This window comes from Petromyzon marinus, chromosome 21 (assembly GCF_048934315.1).
Source record: "Petromyzon marinus isolate PM22_M1 ecotype Great Lakes invasive population chromosome 21, UKy_Petmar_22M1.pri1.0, whole genome shotgun sequence".
In the NCBI taxonomy this organism is placed as follows: domain Eukaryota; kingdom Metazoa; phylum Chordata; class Hyperoartia; order Petromyzontiformes; family Petromyzontidae; genus Petromyzon; species Petromyzon marinus.
In genome coordinates, this window is record NC_133687.1 from 11,404,420 (window position 1) to 11,421,966 (window position 17,547).

The 17,547-nt window shown below is 54.7% G+C and overlaps 1 protein-coding gene across 1 annotated transcript in view; it reads left to right on the forward strand.

Annotated features, from left to right (window-relative positions):
- The window catches only part of CCT2 (chaperonin containing TCP1 subunit 2), a 44,064-nt gene extending 26,981 nt beyond the window's left edge, over nucleotides 1-17,083 (forward strand). Inside the window, exons 10-16 of the mRNA XM_032957947.2 lie at nucleotides 6,123-6,226; nucleotides 10,162-10,281; nucleotides 10,643-10,771; nucleotides 14,143-14,246; nucleotides 15,352-15,451; nucleotides 15,909-16,050; nucleotides 16,754-17,083. Coding sequence (XP_032813838.1) covers nucleotides 6,123-6,226; nucleotides 10,162-10,281; nucleotides 10,643-10,771; nucleotides 14,143-14,246; nucleotides 15,352-15,451; nucleotides 15,909-16,050; nucleotides 16,754-16,784 — 730 coding nt within the window. The 3' untranslated portion in view covers nucleotides 16,785-17,083. The remainder of the gene's footprint in view (nucleotides 1-6,122; nucleotides 6,227-10,161; nucleotides 10,282-10,642; nucleotides 10,772-14,142; nucleotides 14,247-15,351; nucleotides 15,452-15,908; nucleotides 16,051-16,753) is intronic.
- Nucleotides 17,084-17,547: the final 464 nt, after the last annotated feature.

Genomic DNA, 17,547 nt, shown 5'->3' on the forward strand with positions numbered 1-17,547 from the left:
GCGTAGCTATCCTTGCCCCCTTCGTGCATCGTCCCTTCCCGTCGCGACGCCTCCCGCCCAAGCCCCGCTCTCGCTTTTAACAGTTGGGGTGATGTCATCAAGCCGGGTGCCCTCTCCAATCCGCGTGTTCCTCTCCATGCGTCTCGATGCGATTCCCAGCCTGCATCCCTCGCACCACAAATTACTAATCACATTTTTTTTTTTTTACACTTTGCAACGGAGGTTGAAAGTGATAATGCGTTCGATCTGTCTGTCTGTTCATCCTACTGTCCGTTGACCACCTGTCCGTCCCTTTGTCAGTGTCTGTCCGTCTGTTGCGTCTCCGTCCGTCTGCATTCTTGTTATTCGTCTTTACTTTTTGTATCACTCGCCCGTTAATTAATCCCCTTGCACAACCCCCGTGTGGGAATATGGATCGTGCCCTTCAGCTAATATAATGCACTCTTGGCTGTTCCACTCTCTCGTGTTATCACTGACCGGCTGCCTGGAGCCAGCACTCGAGCAGTGAGTGTCATGTTATCGATTTATTTAAGTGAAATTCGGATTTGGGTAGAGCGGTGGTGCAGTGGCTTCCAACAGCCAGCGCACTCCTTCAGATAGATTCAATAATCCACTTGGATGTGTCAGAAGTGTGCAAGTACCGGATGAATTGATGCGAAGTTTGATAGATTCTAAACGGCTCTACATCTGGGCGCACACCTGAAAGAAGAATCTCCCACTCAGTGTGGCTTTCCTGGGCAAATAAGCATAGTGTACTGCTCTACACGCATTGACTTAGCCGTGCAAGCTACAGGGCCGTTTCTCTTCCTCCGGCACCCGCGACACCTAACGCACGCGCTGCTCACGGGAAAACTCACACGTGCAAATGTTCCGTGTGTGTGCACGCACACACGCGCGTGCGAGAGAGATAAGAGAGCTCCCATAAATAAGGCATTGAAACGCTGAGTCAATGCATTCCATCAGCACGGTTCTGAGTGGGTTCCGTTATACATCGGGGGGGGGGGGGGTGGGGGTGGGTTTCCGGGTACTCGTGCGTCGCGTCTCGGGTGTATAAACACTCATTAGTTCGTTGAGTTGGCCAAACATCCCCAATGTAGGACCGCAGACCTTTGGCGATTGCTGGTGTCCATTCTAGCTGCCCTTACCGCTCGTCTGTTTTCCCGCACCCCTGGATAGTTTTCTCTCGCTCTGTCTGTGAGTAAGATGAGAGGGGAGAGGGAGGAGAGTTGGATGGAGGGGAGTAGAGATGAATAGGGAGATGTAGGAGGGGACTAGAGTGACATAAAGAGGGGAGGAGAGGGAGGCACTTGCAAGTCCACGGAGGATCTTCACAGCAGTGAAGTGCGATCTTGAAATAGATCTGGAACTGAATTGGGACCGAGTGTGGTGAAGGGAACGGACCATTGGGAATGAGCCTTTAAAGTTAACAAGTCTCTCCTCGGTGTGTAACGGGCGTTTTTATTATTATGCTGTGCAGGAAACACTGCACTGTGTTTGCCAAATTAGCGGAGCCGTTGCATTGTGCGTCTTGTATCACATACGCTGCGCGGCTTAAATGTAGGTCGTCATCGTGAAGACTGGAACGCTTTAAGTTTCTCTGCATCATGCTCTCTCTCTGGTTTATGCCTTTGAATCACCGCCGTGAGTATTTTTGCGCGCACTATAAATGTTCGGAGCCGACGATGAAGGTGATAAATCAGTTACATTATTAAGAAGCCCGAATGGGTATAATATCGTGCTGCGGAGAATTAATTGACCGGTTGCATATCCCGTGATTTTATATATATATAAAATTCCACGCGTGTAAGTCAGTCCGCTCGCACTTCCCTCCCGCCGTGGCTACTGTTTAAACCACGTTGAGAACCCGGGCCTCAACCAGACCAACAGTTCCGTCTCAGCCACCACACTCTGTTCAACCACCACAACACTGCACCTTGCAACAACACTCTCAAACACTCACCCACCCATTCACCTGCTCATTCACCCACCCACTCATTCTTCACCCATCCATCCATCCACCCACTCATTCACCCACTCATCCATCCACCCACTCATCCACCCACCCACCCATTCATCCACCCAATCACTCACCACAATGCAGGTCACCTCACTTCTCTTTCTGCTTCTTCCCTTGCACTGCTCCACTCTGTAATGCCCGCCCATCGTCTCGTTTGCCCCCCCCCAAAGCTCTTACAATAATAACGGCACCAGCTCGTGCGCAGCAGCGGCCGAGGTGGATTGAGAGTTGGCCCGGGGGGGCGGGGGTGGGCGGGGGAGACCTTCATCCAGCAGTGGATAGATCACGGCCGATGGGTAATGAGTGATACCAGAGCAACGTCCCGCGGTGATGCCGTGTGGGCCCATCGTATCGAAGATCGTCGGCCACGATCAGTCCACTGTTGGATGTGCAGGCCTCCCCATTTCCGCCGCCAACTGTCGAAATCCCGCGATTTAATCGTCCGCCCAGCACCTGCACGCAAACTGATTTTCACCTCTCCGTCTCCTCCGCGGTGGGCGTCCCCTCGGACGCGTTCCGTTCCTTGGCCGCCGCTCCGTTATCGGTCCCGACCGTCGTCGTTGCATCGTCCCTCGTGGCCGTGACGCGTCCCGCCTAATCCCAAGCCCCCTTCACCGTTCTTAATGACCAGTTAGGGGATGGTGTCACGAGCCTGCGCGTGTTCTCTAATCCACGCGTCGTCCCCCTCTCTCCCGAGTCACCGCGTGACTGCACCCGTGAGCGTGCCGAACACCCAAAACCACAAAACGTCAGAACCCGGTCGCTGCGCGTTCATAAATCGCAACTCGCCCAAATGCAATGCGGACGCTTGCCGAGCCGGCCCTGTGCAGCGTGCAAGGCCGGCGCTCGCGTACAGTGTCCCACGGTGCCAGTGGGACGAGGAGGAGGAGGGGGTTGGAGGCTCTTTCATTTTCCGCTCCAGCAACCCCAGCGTCCAGCGCGAGCCTCTTAAGGCGCGGAGGCGCGACGTGATGTAGATTATTTAAAAATTATTCCCTGCCGCCCGCCCATCCACTCACTTCCTTCCGCAGCCAATCCCGTTGGGGGCATCCTGATTGAAATATGGAAACTAGCGTGGGGCGGGTGCGAGGTGGCGCGTTGGATGTGGAAGAGCGGATGCACGCGTAGTCAATGTGCAGAACGAGTGCGGATGGATGCACGTTGCCGGCACTCGGCACAAAAATTCAAACTCGACGCATTTCTTCAGGAACACTGTTGCCGTCAACGGAAAGAATGTCCAATCGGTGACGTTTTGGGAAATGGCCCTTCTTCACAGCACGCTTGCTCCATAGCACGCAAATATAAAATAGGACCGTTGCCCACAATGTCGCCTATTACGTATATATTTGTATTTTGCGTTTCATGGATTTTTTTATTTTAATCGCGTGCTCATTGACCAATGCCGCGAACGGTAAAGGCGCAGCCCTGCAATCGCTTGCTCACACCACTGCTGGTGGAAGGGGCCTCTTCTCAGAGGGAGCTCCGTGAGAGCTCTCATCTGTGGGCAGGTCGCTTCTGAAAAAAGTGATGTTACATAGCAAACTAAAACAGGTTTAGTATTGGCTGGCAGTTGGCACGCGACCTGTGGCTTCCCCCCCCCCCCCGCTCTTGCGAATGACGTCACGTGATCCCTAACGTTCACTGTGAGGGCGCCACGGTGGCGAGATGTTAACTACTTCGCCTGGCATACAGGAGGTCGTGCGTTCAATTCACACCCTTAACGCCTGCTGCATATTTGGAGTTTGCATGTCTCTCTTTCTCTGCCCGTGGTCGTCTGGATTTTTCTTTCTCCGGGTCCTCCGGTTTTCCCCTCTACATTTAGAAACACATGTCGAGAGTATTTGGCCGCTGTAACATTTCCACGTGATGACGAGCCACTTGATTGAGCCATCGTTTGTGGCAAGGTTGCTTCTGAAAAAAGAGCTATGTAGCCCAGTGGGCCTTACCTAGTAATAAAAAGAAAATAGAGTAGAGTGACGCAGACGGCACGTGGTGTTTTACCGCCGACGTGCCCGCAAGTTAATGACCAGAGATGACGACAACGACGATGGTTATGACCTTGCGGTCGGGTTTTATCAGTTCGCTTGGCTTCGTGGACGATTTGAGGCTGCACGGCTTTCCCGAGATTGTCGTGCGGAGCCGCTCCCGGGCCTCGCCCTAGAAGGCCGTTGTGCCACGTTGGGAGCATGTGAACGGGATGTGAAGCGGGGACGGCCTGTTTTGGACGAAGGATCGTCGGAGCAACAGTGCTTCGCTTACGCCTAGCTCCACGTGTGCCGATGGTAGCGCCCCCCAACCTGACCCCCCCCCCCCGACCCTCCCCCACCCACGTCCCGCTCACAAATCGCAACTCCGGTCCGCGCGGGAATTGCGGCGGAGAGGCGGGAAGAAAAGCAACGGCGCGCGTCATTGGCGTCGTATCGAGCCTTTGGCGAACGCAAGTTTGTTCGAGGGTGAGGTGCGTCATGGAGAAGGGCTAACGGTGATGGCCGGCGGTCGATATTGAACGTGGAGCCGCGGCCAAAGGAAGGGGGCCCGTCCGCCGCAGAGATGGAGCCGGTGCCGGGCGGATTGTGTCGTCACGAGACTGCGAGAGGTGGCAGCTGGTCAGGGTCATGATCCTCCGGTACTCGGAGGACTGAGAGGAATCTGCTGTTTTATGTCGTCGTAAAATGCCAAGACCGCACCTCCGATTAGCACGGTTGTCTACGTACCGTGCGAAAGAAGTTCGACATACATACAAGACAACGTATCGTGAGGTTTTTGTTACATGTTCTCCAGTATTCAAAAATATTCTGGCGAAATAATTACTTTAATAGGAGCACAAACTCTGAAGTTAGAGCGATCTTAAATGTTCCGAGTCTTCTGTATTTGTGGTGTCACCGTCGCTTTTCAAACGTCTTCCGAGCTTCTTCCGCCGTCTCAATGCAATGTTTACCCAGAGTACCCAGCTCGTTTCTTTGGCAGCGGCCCGCAGCAGCCACTCGCAACAGAGTCGGCGTTGGGGTGGTGGTGATGGTGGCGGTGTGGTGCTAATGTGGTGGTGGTGATGGGTGTGTAGTGCTATTGTGGTGTTGGTGATGGGGGTGTGGTGCTAATGTGGTGGTGATGGGGGTGTGGTCTTCTCGGCCACGGTCATTCCCTCCCTTCTCTACGCTTGCAAAACGTGGACGTGGACCCCCTTAATGGAACATCTTCGCCGGTTAGAAACATTTAGGCTGGCTTGCCTACGATCCATCCTGGGTTTAACCAGGCTGGATTGTGTGAGGAGCTCACAAATCCTTGAAAGATCTGGGCAAGGTCCCATCGGTGAGCTCCTCCGGCAGGCAAGGCTGCGATGGCTGGGTCATGTAGCCCGCATGCCCAGGCACCGCATGCCGAAACAGCTTTTGTTCGGCCGGATCAGGGGGGCTAAACGGGCGCGGCACGGGCTAGAGAAGAGATGGAGTGATGTGATACAGGAGGACGTGGAGCTGAGTGGACTTGCCGATGACTGGTACCAGCGGTGTCAAGATCGGCCTCTGTGGAGGAGGCTCGTGAAGGATGCTACTGGTCAGTTGGAGGCAGTCGCCCTCCAACAAGAACGGAGGGTGGAGGAGCGACGCTCACAACAACGAGCGGAGCGCCGGGTAGCTAAAGCACAGCAGGTTGGCACAGTAGGGGGCACAGGTGGTGCATCAGCCAGTCATCTCAGTCATCTCAGTCAGTCGACCCGTGGCACCTGGGTCTGCCCCGTGACCTCCTGCCAGCGGGCGTTCGACACTTCACCTGGCCTCAAGGTGCACATGGCCTGGCACAAGCATCGCGGTGACGTCACCGCCACTTAGTGGCGAATGGCGGTTGTTGTGGTGCTAATGTGGTGGTGGTGGTAGTGGTGATGGCGGTGTGGTGCTAATGTGGTGGCGGTGGGGGTCTGGTGCTAATGTGGTGGTAGTGGGGATGTGGTGCTAACGTGGTGGTGGTGCTAATGCGGTGGTGGGGGTGTGGTGCTAATATAGTGACGGAGATGTTGTTAGAAACTCGAGGCGATAGATTATTTTTAATCGTCCGATTTGTTGAAAAAAAAATTTTTTACACCCCGCGGTTTGTGTTTCCCTTCCTCCAGGCAACTCATCTACAACTACCCGGAGCAGCTGTTCGCCGACGCAGGGGTCATGGCCATTGAGCACGCAGACTTCGAGGGTGTGGAACGGCTGGCCCTCGTCACAGGTAAAGCCCCTTTGCGTATAAGTGGGGAGCGTTCCTCTTATCCGTCGTGGGCCAGGAGCCAATCGGTACGGTGGCTCCCCGATAAGAGGACGTGCTCAAACTCCATACGTGGCTTTATGGCAGTGGTGGAAATTCCACATTCCCACGGTGGTGCCGGTTGTTTGCTCTCCTGTACGGCGTTTTGCCGTTGCCGGGAAGACCTTCATCCAGCTGTGGAAGAGTTGGGGAAAATAACCTCTCGAGATTTTCCCCCTCTCTCTTGCCTGCTCGCGAGCAGCGCTTGCTACCACCCCCCCCCCCCCCCCAGCGCCCCCCACAGCGTGTGCAGGCTACGCGGGGGACCTTTGTCTTTGTTGTGGCGCCGTGCGCGAGCCGTTCTGTATTCCGCGCGGACACGACGGCGTGCGAGAGTCACGCGCCCTTGAAGCCAAATGTCAGGCCCGTCGAGGGACGGTTTCTCAGGCGGAGATGTCCCCGGATAAAAAGTTTCAAACGCTCGGTGGCGGCCGTGCTGATAGGGCGGGCGGGCGGGCGGGCGGGCGGGCGGGTGGGCGGGCGGGCGGCAGCTCGTGTTGCCGCGCAACCGAGCGAAAGCGTTTTGTGTGCGTCGGGGGTATTTTTTGTTTTGTGTACAGAGCCGATGGGGTTGTTCACGGGCCGAGCGCGACTCGGCGGGAGAGTAATTGAGCGAACGAGCGAGCAAACGGGCGAGCGAAGAGCGGCTCGTGATCGGAAGTTTGAGAATCCGAGTACTGGTTGACTCGGCCAATCGCCCGTCTGGGGGTTGATTAAAGGTCGATGGGGAGACTCTCCTGCGCCATAGTAATGTGGAATTTCCACCGCTGTGCTCACGGCTGTGGACAGGAAAGGCGCCAAGATGCCTCGATGCTCATTTGAGCAGCAGCAGCAGCAGAAGCTTATTTTTGACTGTGATTAAAAAGAGCGTTTTTTTAATAATTCGCATAGCGATGACGCGTGGCGCTATGCGCAGGCGGGTGCAGGGCTGCGCCTTGTACTCTGAAAGCCGCACGGCAAACGCAAAATAAGTGGCGGTGTTTTTCCGTGCGTGCTGTGGCGTTAGGTAAGGTGCGCGTTTGACCCTCTCCCCTTGTGGGGGGGGTGGTTGTGCGGTGGGCGGGGGGTGGTGTTGGGGGGTCGACAGTGGTGGGTGGGGGGGGGGAGTGCGATGGGCGGGGGGGGGAGGGGTCGAGCGTCTGGCTGCCACACGGACCGACGCGTTTCACTAAAGCTCACGGTCGCTGTTGGCGCTCGCCCGAGTCCGGCGTGTCGCGTCGTCGTGCCAGGTCACCTTGCCCACGCGCCAGGCGCCAGCGGCAACGGCCACGCGCCAAGTTTGCCGTTGTTTAACCGGCTCGCCAAATTACTTAAAGAGAGTCACGGTGACTTCCCACGCGAATCGGCATTCAAGGCGCCGCTCGGCGCCCATTTCGAGCCCTGAGCAGCCAGTCGTGGAAATTCCACGTTCCGTCGACCTCGGAACGGAGGGCTGAAGGGCTGAGGGAGCGCTAGATATTCGTGCGAGATGAAAGCGTGGAGAAGGTCGAACTTGCAATGGCACTGAGAAGACGGCGAGAGGAGCCACGTGGATCGGAGGACATGGGCAAGTCAAAGGACTCGACTCCGGTAGCCCAGTTGTAATCACAAGGACTCAACCACTCCCGTAGCCCAGCTCCACTCACAAGGACTCAACCACTCCCGTAGCCCAGCTCCACTCACAAGGACTCAACCACTCCTGTAGCCCAGCTAGGCCTCGGCAAGGTAAGGTAATTTACCTTTTTACCGGGTAAAAGGGTGAAGGGTAAAGGTGTCGACATGCCAAGGGGTAAGGTAAAGCGTAGGGTAAAGGTAGCTTGGAAGAATTACCCGGTAGGGTAAAGGTAGCGCAAAGTATTATCCGGTAAATACGGTGCCTTGTTTACCGCTAAAAGCTCCGTGGCGCAGTCCGTGACTTCCATTTAATAAGTAATATTTAAAAACTTTTTTAAAAACACGCTTTAATGAAATGTACGAATAATGGCAGAACTCCACGACTCCAGGAAGTGGACCCGAAGCTTGCCATAACGTAAGGGGACCGTGGCCAATTACAGCCAACGTCAGTTGACAGTGGACAATTAGACCCAAGCCGAAACATAACATAAAAAGTAATGTTTAAAAATATTTGTATTTTATTTTTAATGCTAGAATATAGTATTGTCATAAGTATGACATACGTATACCAAGCTTGCAGTCGATACCACGTTGGGAAGTGGGTTAAAATTGAGTTACAAGATTTGAGATACAACAACAACAACAGACAGCGAGTTTAAAGAAAGCGTGTAAACTTGGAATAATCGAGAGTTTTCTATATGATAAAAGCACTCTACCTAGCATTTACCTGTTATAAACCTTGTGCATGTGTAGTACCCCAGTAATTACCCTGTAATCGGGTAATTTGTATGGGGTAAGGGTAAAAGGTAGGGTAAAGGTAGGCTCGTTGCTTTTAACCTTTTACCTTACCTTGCCGAGGCCTAAGCCCAGCTCCACTCACAAGGACTCAACTAGTCTGGTAGCCCAGCTCCACTCACAAGGACTCAACTACTCTGGTAACCCAGCTCCACTCACAAGGACTCAACTACTCTGATAGCCCAGCCCCACTCACAAGGACTCAACCACTCTGGTATCCCAGCTCCACTCACAAGGACTCAACTAGTCTGGTAGCCCAGCTCCACTCACAAGGACTCAACTAGTCTGATAGCCCAGCTCCACTCACAAGGACTCAACCACTCCGGTAGCCCAGCTCCACTCACAAGGACTCAACTAGTCTGATAGCCCAGCTCCACTCACAAGGACTCAACTAGTCTGATAGCCCAGTTCCACTCACAAGGACTCAACTACTCTGGTAACCCAGCTCCACTCACAAGGACTCACCCACTCCGGTAGCCCAGCTCCACTCACAAGGACTCACCCAATCCGGTATCCCAGCTCCACTCACAAGGACTCACCCACTCCTGTAGCCCAGCTCCACTCACAAGGACTCAACTAGTCCGGTAGCCCAGCTCCACTCATAAGGACTCAACCACTCTGGTAGCCCAGCTCCACTCACAAGGACTCAACTACTCTGGTAGCCCAGCTCCACTCACAAGGACTCAACTACTCTGGTAGCCCAGCTCCACTCACAAGGACTCACCCACTCTGGTAACCCAGCTCCACTCACAAGGACTCAACTACTCTGTTATCCCAGCTCCACTCACAAGGACTCAACCACTCCGGTAGCCCAGCTCCACTCACAAGGACTCAACTAGTCTGGTAGCCCAGCTCCACTCACACGGACTCAACTACTCTGATAGCCCAGCTCCACTCAAAAAGACTCAACCACTCCTGTAGCCCAGCTCCACTCACAAGGACTCAACCACTCCGGTAACCCAGCTCCACTCACAAGGACTCAACTAGTGCGGTAGCCCGGCTCCACTCACAAGGACTCAACTATTCCTGTAGCCCAGCTCCACTCACAAGGACTCGACTACTCTGATAGCCCAGCTCCACTCACAAGGACTCAACCACTCCGGTAGCCCAGCTCCACTCACAAGGACTCACCCACTCCGGTAACCCAGCTCCACTCACAAGGACTCAACTAGTCTGGTAGCCCAGCTCCACTCACAAGGACTCACCCACTCCGGTAACCCAGCTCCACTCACAAGGACTCACCCACTCCGATAGCCCAGCTCCACTCACAAGGACTCACCCAATCCGGTAACCCAGCTCCACTCACAAGGACTCACCCACTCCGATAGCCCAGCTCCACTCACAAGGACTCACCCACTCCGGTAACCCAGCTCCACTCACAAGGACTCACCCACTCCGGTAACCCAGCTCCACTCACAAGGACTCACCCACTCCGGTAACCCAGTTCTAATCACGAGTGGTGCTGTCCGCAGGAGGAGAGATCTGCAGCACGTTCGACCACCCCGAGTTGGTGAAGCTGGGGGAGTGCAAGCTCATCGAGGAGGTGATGATCGGAGAGGACAAGCTGCTCCACTTCTCCGGCGTGCAGATGGGTGAGGCTTGTGGGGGTGTTGTGCCAATGTGGTGATGGTGAGGGCGTGGTGCTAATGTGGTGGTGGTGATGGTGGGGGTGTGGCGCCAGTTTAGCGGCGGTGATGTTGGTAGAAATGCGACGGTGCCGATGATGATATTGAGGTGGTAGCGGTGTTGGTGCCGTGATGACGTATGTTTTACCGGTGGTCGCAGTGGTGATTTGGCGGTGGCACATTTGCGTACGTAGGGGGAAGTCGGGCAATGCTCACGTGCGCCCACTTTCTTAGGTGTGTGTGTGTGTGTGCGCGCGAGAGTAGCGCGGTGCTCACGCGGCACCACCACCGCCCCCTCCCCCCGCGTGTGCGGTGTCTCGGCGAGTAGGGGAGGCGTGCACCGTGGTGCTGCGCGGTGCCACCCAGCAGATCCTGGACGAGGCGGAGCGCTCGCTGCACGACGCCCTCTGCGTGCTCTACCAGATGGTGAAGGACACCAAGACGGTCTACGGCGGAGGTGACGCAACCGGGCTACCGTGACGCACCGTTGCCGTGACGTGACTCGGCCCGGGGAGGGCTTTCGCCGAGTCTGAAGGCTCCTCCTCAGGAGGGTCCTGCCAAGTGCTTCGCGATAGTGGAGGGGGTGACGTTGCTGCTGCGTTGTGATCCCAGTTGTTAAAATTGGTGGTGTAATCCTTCGGCTTAGAGATGTCTCGGCACAGTGCCCGTCGCATCGTATGGACTTATTAAATAGCTGTGGCAGGAAATCGGAAGACCCGGAGGAAACCCATGCAGAGCAGGAGGGGGAACATCCAAACTCCACACACACACACACACACCTGTTCACAATCGCGCACTGTTCCATTGCCGCGCACGATGGTAGCGGCAATACGCTCAGTGGCTCGATGCCATGGTCGAGGTCTGCTGCTGGCCACGACGAGAGGGCTTCAGCCGAGAGAGAGTTCGTGTCGTGTCGCTGTTCCTGCTCCTCTGGAGCTCAAACTAAACGGTGGTTCTAGAGGTGGTGGGAGGTGGGGGGGGGGGGGGGGGCGGTAATTTTTTTGACCTGGCAACAGCACCGCGTTGCTAATAGTTAGCGCCGTGCTCGGTCCCTTCTGTCACTGTCGGTGCCTCGTGCATTGATGGAAGCCCCCCGACGTGTGTCCTGTTTTGCCCCCATCGCAAAGGAGAAGGTTCCTCACCCTGTTCAAAAGATGGAGACCGATAAGACAGGAGGGCAGAGCGTTGGATGATACGGTGTCTACATCGATTTTGGGGACGAGCAGTTGCGCGCCGCGCCACAAAACCCGGTGACCCGAGCTCGATTCCCCGCTCACATCGGTGACGAATATCTGAACCCGGTCCTGGGCCCTCCCCTCGGGTTCGACTCAGCCTTGAATTAGTACCTGGTGCGGTGTGTAAACATCGCCGGCGGGGAGACGAAGGCGCAACATTGTGCAGAGGGGTTTTACCGTGCGGTCACCGGTGACCGGGCCGAGAAGTTCAACTCGCTTACCCTTGAGAAACACACCGGCTTGGATCACAGGCAGTGGCCCAAACCCGTATTCGAACCTCGGTGCTGCGGGAGCGATCACAGTGACGTCCTTGGGAACGTGTTGACAGACCGTGCCAAATGAGATCCCGAAATAAATGGCCCCGTTATTCAAACGAATGTATTTCGCGGCAGCAATTAAAGCAGCCGCACTCGCAAGATTATTATTTTTGCGCGTGCCCTACTTTGGTTTCCGCACACACACAATGCCAATTAAATTTTAACCGTTTTTTTGTTAATTAATCACCTGGGTGAGTATATGCACCGTGTTTTATCGAATACACACATTTTGTGTTTTTTTCATCTATATATATTTTACGTGGAACACAGGGCCCTAGTTTCAAACGCGTTGGTACCGTTTTTTTTTATTACCTTTCACGAAAGTGGCAAATTCAAAACGTTCTGTTAAATAAAAATTGGGGGCGTCAAGTCCGTCGGTTGCACGCTACCCTGGGAGGCGTTGCTGCAGGGATTCGATCGTCTCCGCCGCCCCCTTCCCCGGCTGTTCGTGGTGGGTCGTTTGTCCCGAGTTCTCCGGACGTGGCAACACCCTCCTCAAAAAGGGGGGGGGGGGAGTCTTGAGACTCGGCGAGGCATTCCTGGATCAAAGATGTTATTCCTGACGCTGGTAATGCAATTTGTAATGCGCACGATGTTACGCAGACGTATATTTGACCGATATACGCGAGGCATATGCTCCCCGTTTTTGGACTCTGTCTGCAAAATCACAAAAATCGGGCCTCGATGTGAAATGTTGGGTGGTCTCACAATGTTTCGTTTCGGAATCGTCCCAATAGTGAGCTCGCCTTAAGTGACGTCGCTTGTGTGCCGTCACGGTAATTGGTGTCGTGGATGTAGTGCCACAGGAAGTGACGTCACTGGTGTGTAAGTGGCACCGCGCATGGCACCGGGTGACGTAATGTTTGTAAGCGCGTTGACAAAGCGACGTTGTGACGTAATCTTTATTGTCCTCACGTCCGACAGTCTTCAACGCTTTCGTCAATAACGCGGTGGCCTTGAAGTGCAAGAGTTTATTATCGGTGATGTTTAGAGCAATGCCCCTTCTTCACATGGCATAGAGAGGCCAGAGAACAATCTAGTGAAATTGTCAGTTAATATCGAGTAGATCCAAAATCAGGAACGTTTACATTCCTTTATCACCGCCAATACACACTGTACAATAGCCGACCAAGTTATGAATGTGTTATTCATGCGATGATGGCCTTGGTACACGTACCTTCTCACACAAGACGAAGATCCCCCCTATAGCCTTAACAGACTCTTGGGGCAAGTGCCGTTAGCGAGCGTCTTAGAAGGCCAGCACGGCATACAAGGGGGGTTGGGTGGCCAGCACCACGTCTGCCCACCTTTGCCTCCCAAGTGACGATGTTTACACACCGCACCAGGTATTCATTTGAGGCCGAGTCAATCTAGGGGGGAGAACCAGGACCGGTTCGGATAATCGTCCGCCGGTGCTGGCCGTGAGCGGCGATCGAACTCGGGTCGCCGGATTTTTGTAGCGCTGCGTGCTAACCGAAGCGCCACCTCTCCTCGCAGATAGATACGCATACATGTGCACACGCAGGAGCATTGTGGACCTTGCAGACCGCTCGTTCGCTTGTGTCTGTCGCCATCCAGTGGCAGAACGTGTTCACTGCATGTGTTCCCGTCTTGGCCTTGCCGTTACTGTCTGCTGCGGGTTTGTGTCGGCTTTGGGAAAACGTTTGTGCAACGTGTACACTGGCTGATGGATGCCAACGATAATTGGAGAACCGACCGGCTACGTAATTGCTCTGCCCGGGCAAAATTATATTCGTCCATGTGTCTGTGTGTCTTTCTCTCCGGGTCGTGTCAATCTGTCCGTGTGTTCATCTCCGCAGTATCCGGAACAGCGTTGGGGTTTTTATTTCCACTGGCCAAAGAAGTGCTTTTAAATGTGGAGATTACGAGGATTGCTGAATCGTCGCACAGATGCCACACCTTGGCTATGCCATGGAGAAGGCGGGTCAGCAAAAATATAGACTCCACCTGGTACCGTCTGTGTGGGATAGAGTGTTTCCCCCTCGCACGCATGAGTTCTAATTGGCCGATAACGCGTTAATATATCGAGGAACGCAGAGCTCGGGCAATTGTTGGTAGTGCCGGCTCCTCACCGCGTGGCTGCTACCGTCCCGCTCTTCGTCTGTCGTTCCTCCTGGCGCCGCTGAGTCGGCCTCTCTCTTCCAGAGCGAGGAGCAAACACACTGTGCAGCAGCGGTGGCACGTTACAAGTTGACATCGTTGTTATCGTTATTAAATACGAGGCTGCCCCCTCCCGCCCCCCCCCCCCGGCGCAGGTTGCTCCGAGATGCTCATGGCCAATGTGGTGTCGAACGAGGCGGCCAAGACTCCCGGCAAGGAGGCGGTGGCGATGGAGTCGTTTGCCAAAGCTCTTCGCATGGTGAGACCTTCCCCGCTTTCAACATCGTCGTCGTCGTCATCGCGGTCGCTGCCATCAACCACCATCGCCAAAAGAGCCCCCAAATTCCTCTCAAACAACAGGCTGTTTGGGAAAATTCCTGTTCGCGAGCAGCACCGATGAAGGCCGGCCCAGCACGCGAGGGGGTCGGTGGCTAAAACTCCACACCCACACAAAGGCCAAGATCCCCCGTATAGCCTTAAGAGGGCAAGTGCTGTTAGCGAGCACCTATGAAGGCTGACACTGCACAAGAGGGGGGTGCGTGGCTAGCACCACGCCCGGCCGCCTTTGTCTCCCCAGTGGCGATGTTACACGCACCGCACCAGGTACTCATTTGAGGTTGAGTCGACCTCGGGGAGGCCCAGCACCGGTTCATATCTTCGTCACTGGTGTTGGCCGTAAGCGGGAATCGTACTCGGGTCGCCGGGTTCGTAGCACGACGCGCTAACCGCTACACCACCGTTCCCCAATGCATACAAACACCCACCAACACAACCGCACGTTAAATTGGACTCGGTCGAGATGACGGGCGGAACAGCTGACGGCTTAAGAAGTGGCGCGCGTGGGTTGAAAGCTCCGGCGCTTTGCGTTTGCGCGCAGCGCAACGTTAAAATAACGAGGTTGTATCACTGGAGTACGCGCTTGTTTTTGTATTTATATAAGGGGACGCTTGTCTTGTGTGTGCGTGTGTTTTACGGAGTTTTTTAACTAATTAAATAAACACGTTGGGTTATAAAAGTGAAAGCCACGTCTCTTAGCTCTGCAGAACAGACGGTTGACCGTTTGAAAATTCACCGGAATGGCCGTGCCTCTCGGTTCAATATCCGGCACGGTATTGGTTGTCTTTTTGTTCCCGTAACAAAGCGTTTTTGCTGACAAGGTCCACAACAGGGGGGCATATTTTATTAATTCGTATCGAAAAAGCCACATTACGAAATAAATCTTCTCACGTGCGATTTGTAACACTTTTAAAACAAAAACCGCGAGCAAAGTGGCGTGCTTAACCGCACTTGCCGCCCCCCCCCCCCCACCCAACGTTCCGTTAAAAGCTATGCGGGGGGGGGGGGACCTTTGTGTGCGTGCGCAGCTGCCCACGATCATCGCAGACAACGCGGGCTACGACAGCGCCGAGCTGGTGTCCCAGATGCGCGCGGCGCACAGCGAGGGCAAGAAGACGTACGGGCTGAGTAAGTGCACGCTCCCCAAACCAAACAACGCCGTTCGCCACCGAGCGGCCGCGGACGGCAACGCACGCGGCGCTTGCGCCAGGCCCGGGTGCACGCGCGCTGTCGCGAGGACGCCGTGGCCGGTCGCGTGTGACCCCGGCGGCGAGGAGGAGGCGCGGAGAGGGGGGCGGGGGGTGGTGGTGTTGGCGAGAGTTGGTGAATCGCCGCACAGATGTCACGAAACTACCCTTCCTGTCGTTAATTGGCTGGAAACGACTCCCAAATAAAAACCCAAGTGCGGCGGCAGGACCCTCCTTTTAAACGGGTGCCCACGTCTCCTCGCTGTGTGGCTTTCCTGGATGCATGAGTACACTCTCGTAATTCAACGCCGAGCGGAGGCGACGTCACCGCCACGCCGCTCGCGCCAGGCTAGGTGCGCCGTGCCGGCCGCCGTTGACGAATCCGACCGCGTGCGCAGACATGCAGGAGGGAGCGATCGGGGACATGGTGGCGCTGGGCATCACCGAGTCATACCTGGTGAAGAGGCAGGTTCTGCTGAGCGCCTCCGAGGCGGCCGAGATGATCCTGCGTGTCGACAACATCCTCAAGGCAGCGCCCAGGTGGGTGGCTCAGAGCAATAATAACAATCATAGCGATAATCATAGTCGTACTACTGGCTGCTGGCTGGGCTCCTTTTCCACCACGACAAAATAACTCTGCAACAACCGTTGAATGTGCTGCCGCTCGGCCAGGTTGACAGACTCCCAAGGCAGCACCACTGAGATGCTGCTGATAAGATGCACTCCCAGAAAGCCGCGCGGCTGATGGGATATTCAAATGTTTTTTCTATACATAGACTAGTCCCTGGGTTAACGTTTGCAATCCGTTGCACGAAAACTACTGTTAACCGAAATAACTTTTAATCGAATTCACTTATAAGTTGAGAAATAAGTGATCATCACTGAATCTGCAAGAGATCTGTTTTTTCCACTGCCACAACAGAAAACGTTATGTAAACAAAGCCATTCGAGGTCTAAACGCTCACAAACGGGCGTCGCTGATTGGCTGAGGGCATGGCTCAGCCCCACTTACGAGTGCTCGGATTGGCCAAAATTGGCGCCCGCGTGCCTAACGTAAACATACCGTTAATCAAATGTTTACGTTAGTCGAAACCATTAGGTCCTATGGAAGGCGAAACGTTCACCGAAAAAACCGTTAACCAATGTCACCGTTAACCTGAGGGACTGCCGTATATAAAATGTGCTTTTCATGCGGACACAAATTTGGGATTGAGGCGTCATTCATTTTGTGTTTGTTTTGCAGGAAACGCAAACAGGACAACATGCCCTGCTGAGCGTGCGTGAGAACCGCCAGGCCTGCCACGCATTTCACGACTGTCTGTGCACAAGTTTCATCGCAGGGACACGGCTTCGCGCATGCGCAAACGCGTGGCCCAACCTCCTGTACGTCCGACGTCCATTGGGAAAGTCCTGTGGCCTGGTGGAGATGTTGTCACTCATTTTCACACGGTCCCTTTCGGCAGATTCACTTAGTCATCGTCGTCGTCATCAAGGCGTGAAGTTCATGCTAAATATTACTGTGATCGTGGCGATAAAAGGGTTACAAGGAAGCGACATGAACGCGGAGGGGGGGGGGGGGAGAGTGAGCTTAAGTGAATCGATATCGGGGCACTCACCAATGCAGCTTGCTTTTGCATTGCCTTCTATCAAACAGTCGGGTAGCAACTAGGACACTGGGGACTCCACCTCTGGGTAATTTACGAAGTGAGGCGCAGTGACATCGTGACTGGGCGGTGGCGCGTTCACCGCTCGTTTTGCAGAGGCTTTGCGGCTGGAGCCCAGGTGCCACCCTGGTTAATACTGCGGTGTGTATCCTGCTCCGCAACGTCTCTGCATTGCAGTGGACGCGAAAGATCCCCCGTGACGCTATTCCAAAAAGAGCAGGCCACGTCTGCCAGTGCCGTTGACCAAATTTGAAGGAAACAAAATGTGAAATTACTGTTAAATTGGGAGAGAAAAAAACCTAATCGCAACATCGCCCTCTACTGGTCAGTGCTGTGCCCACCTTATATTGCACAGGGACAGCTGCCATCAGTG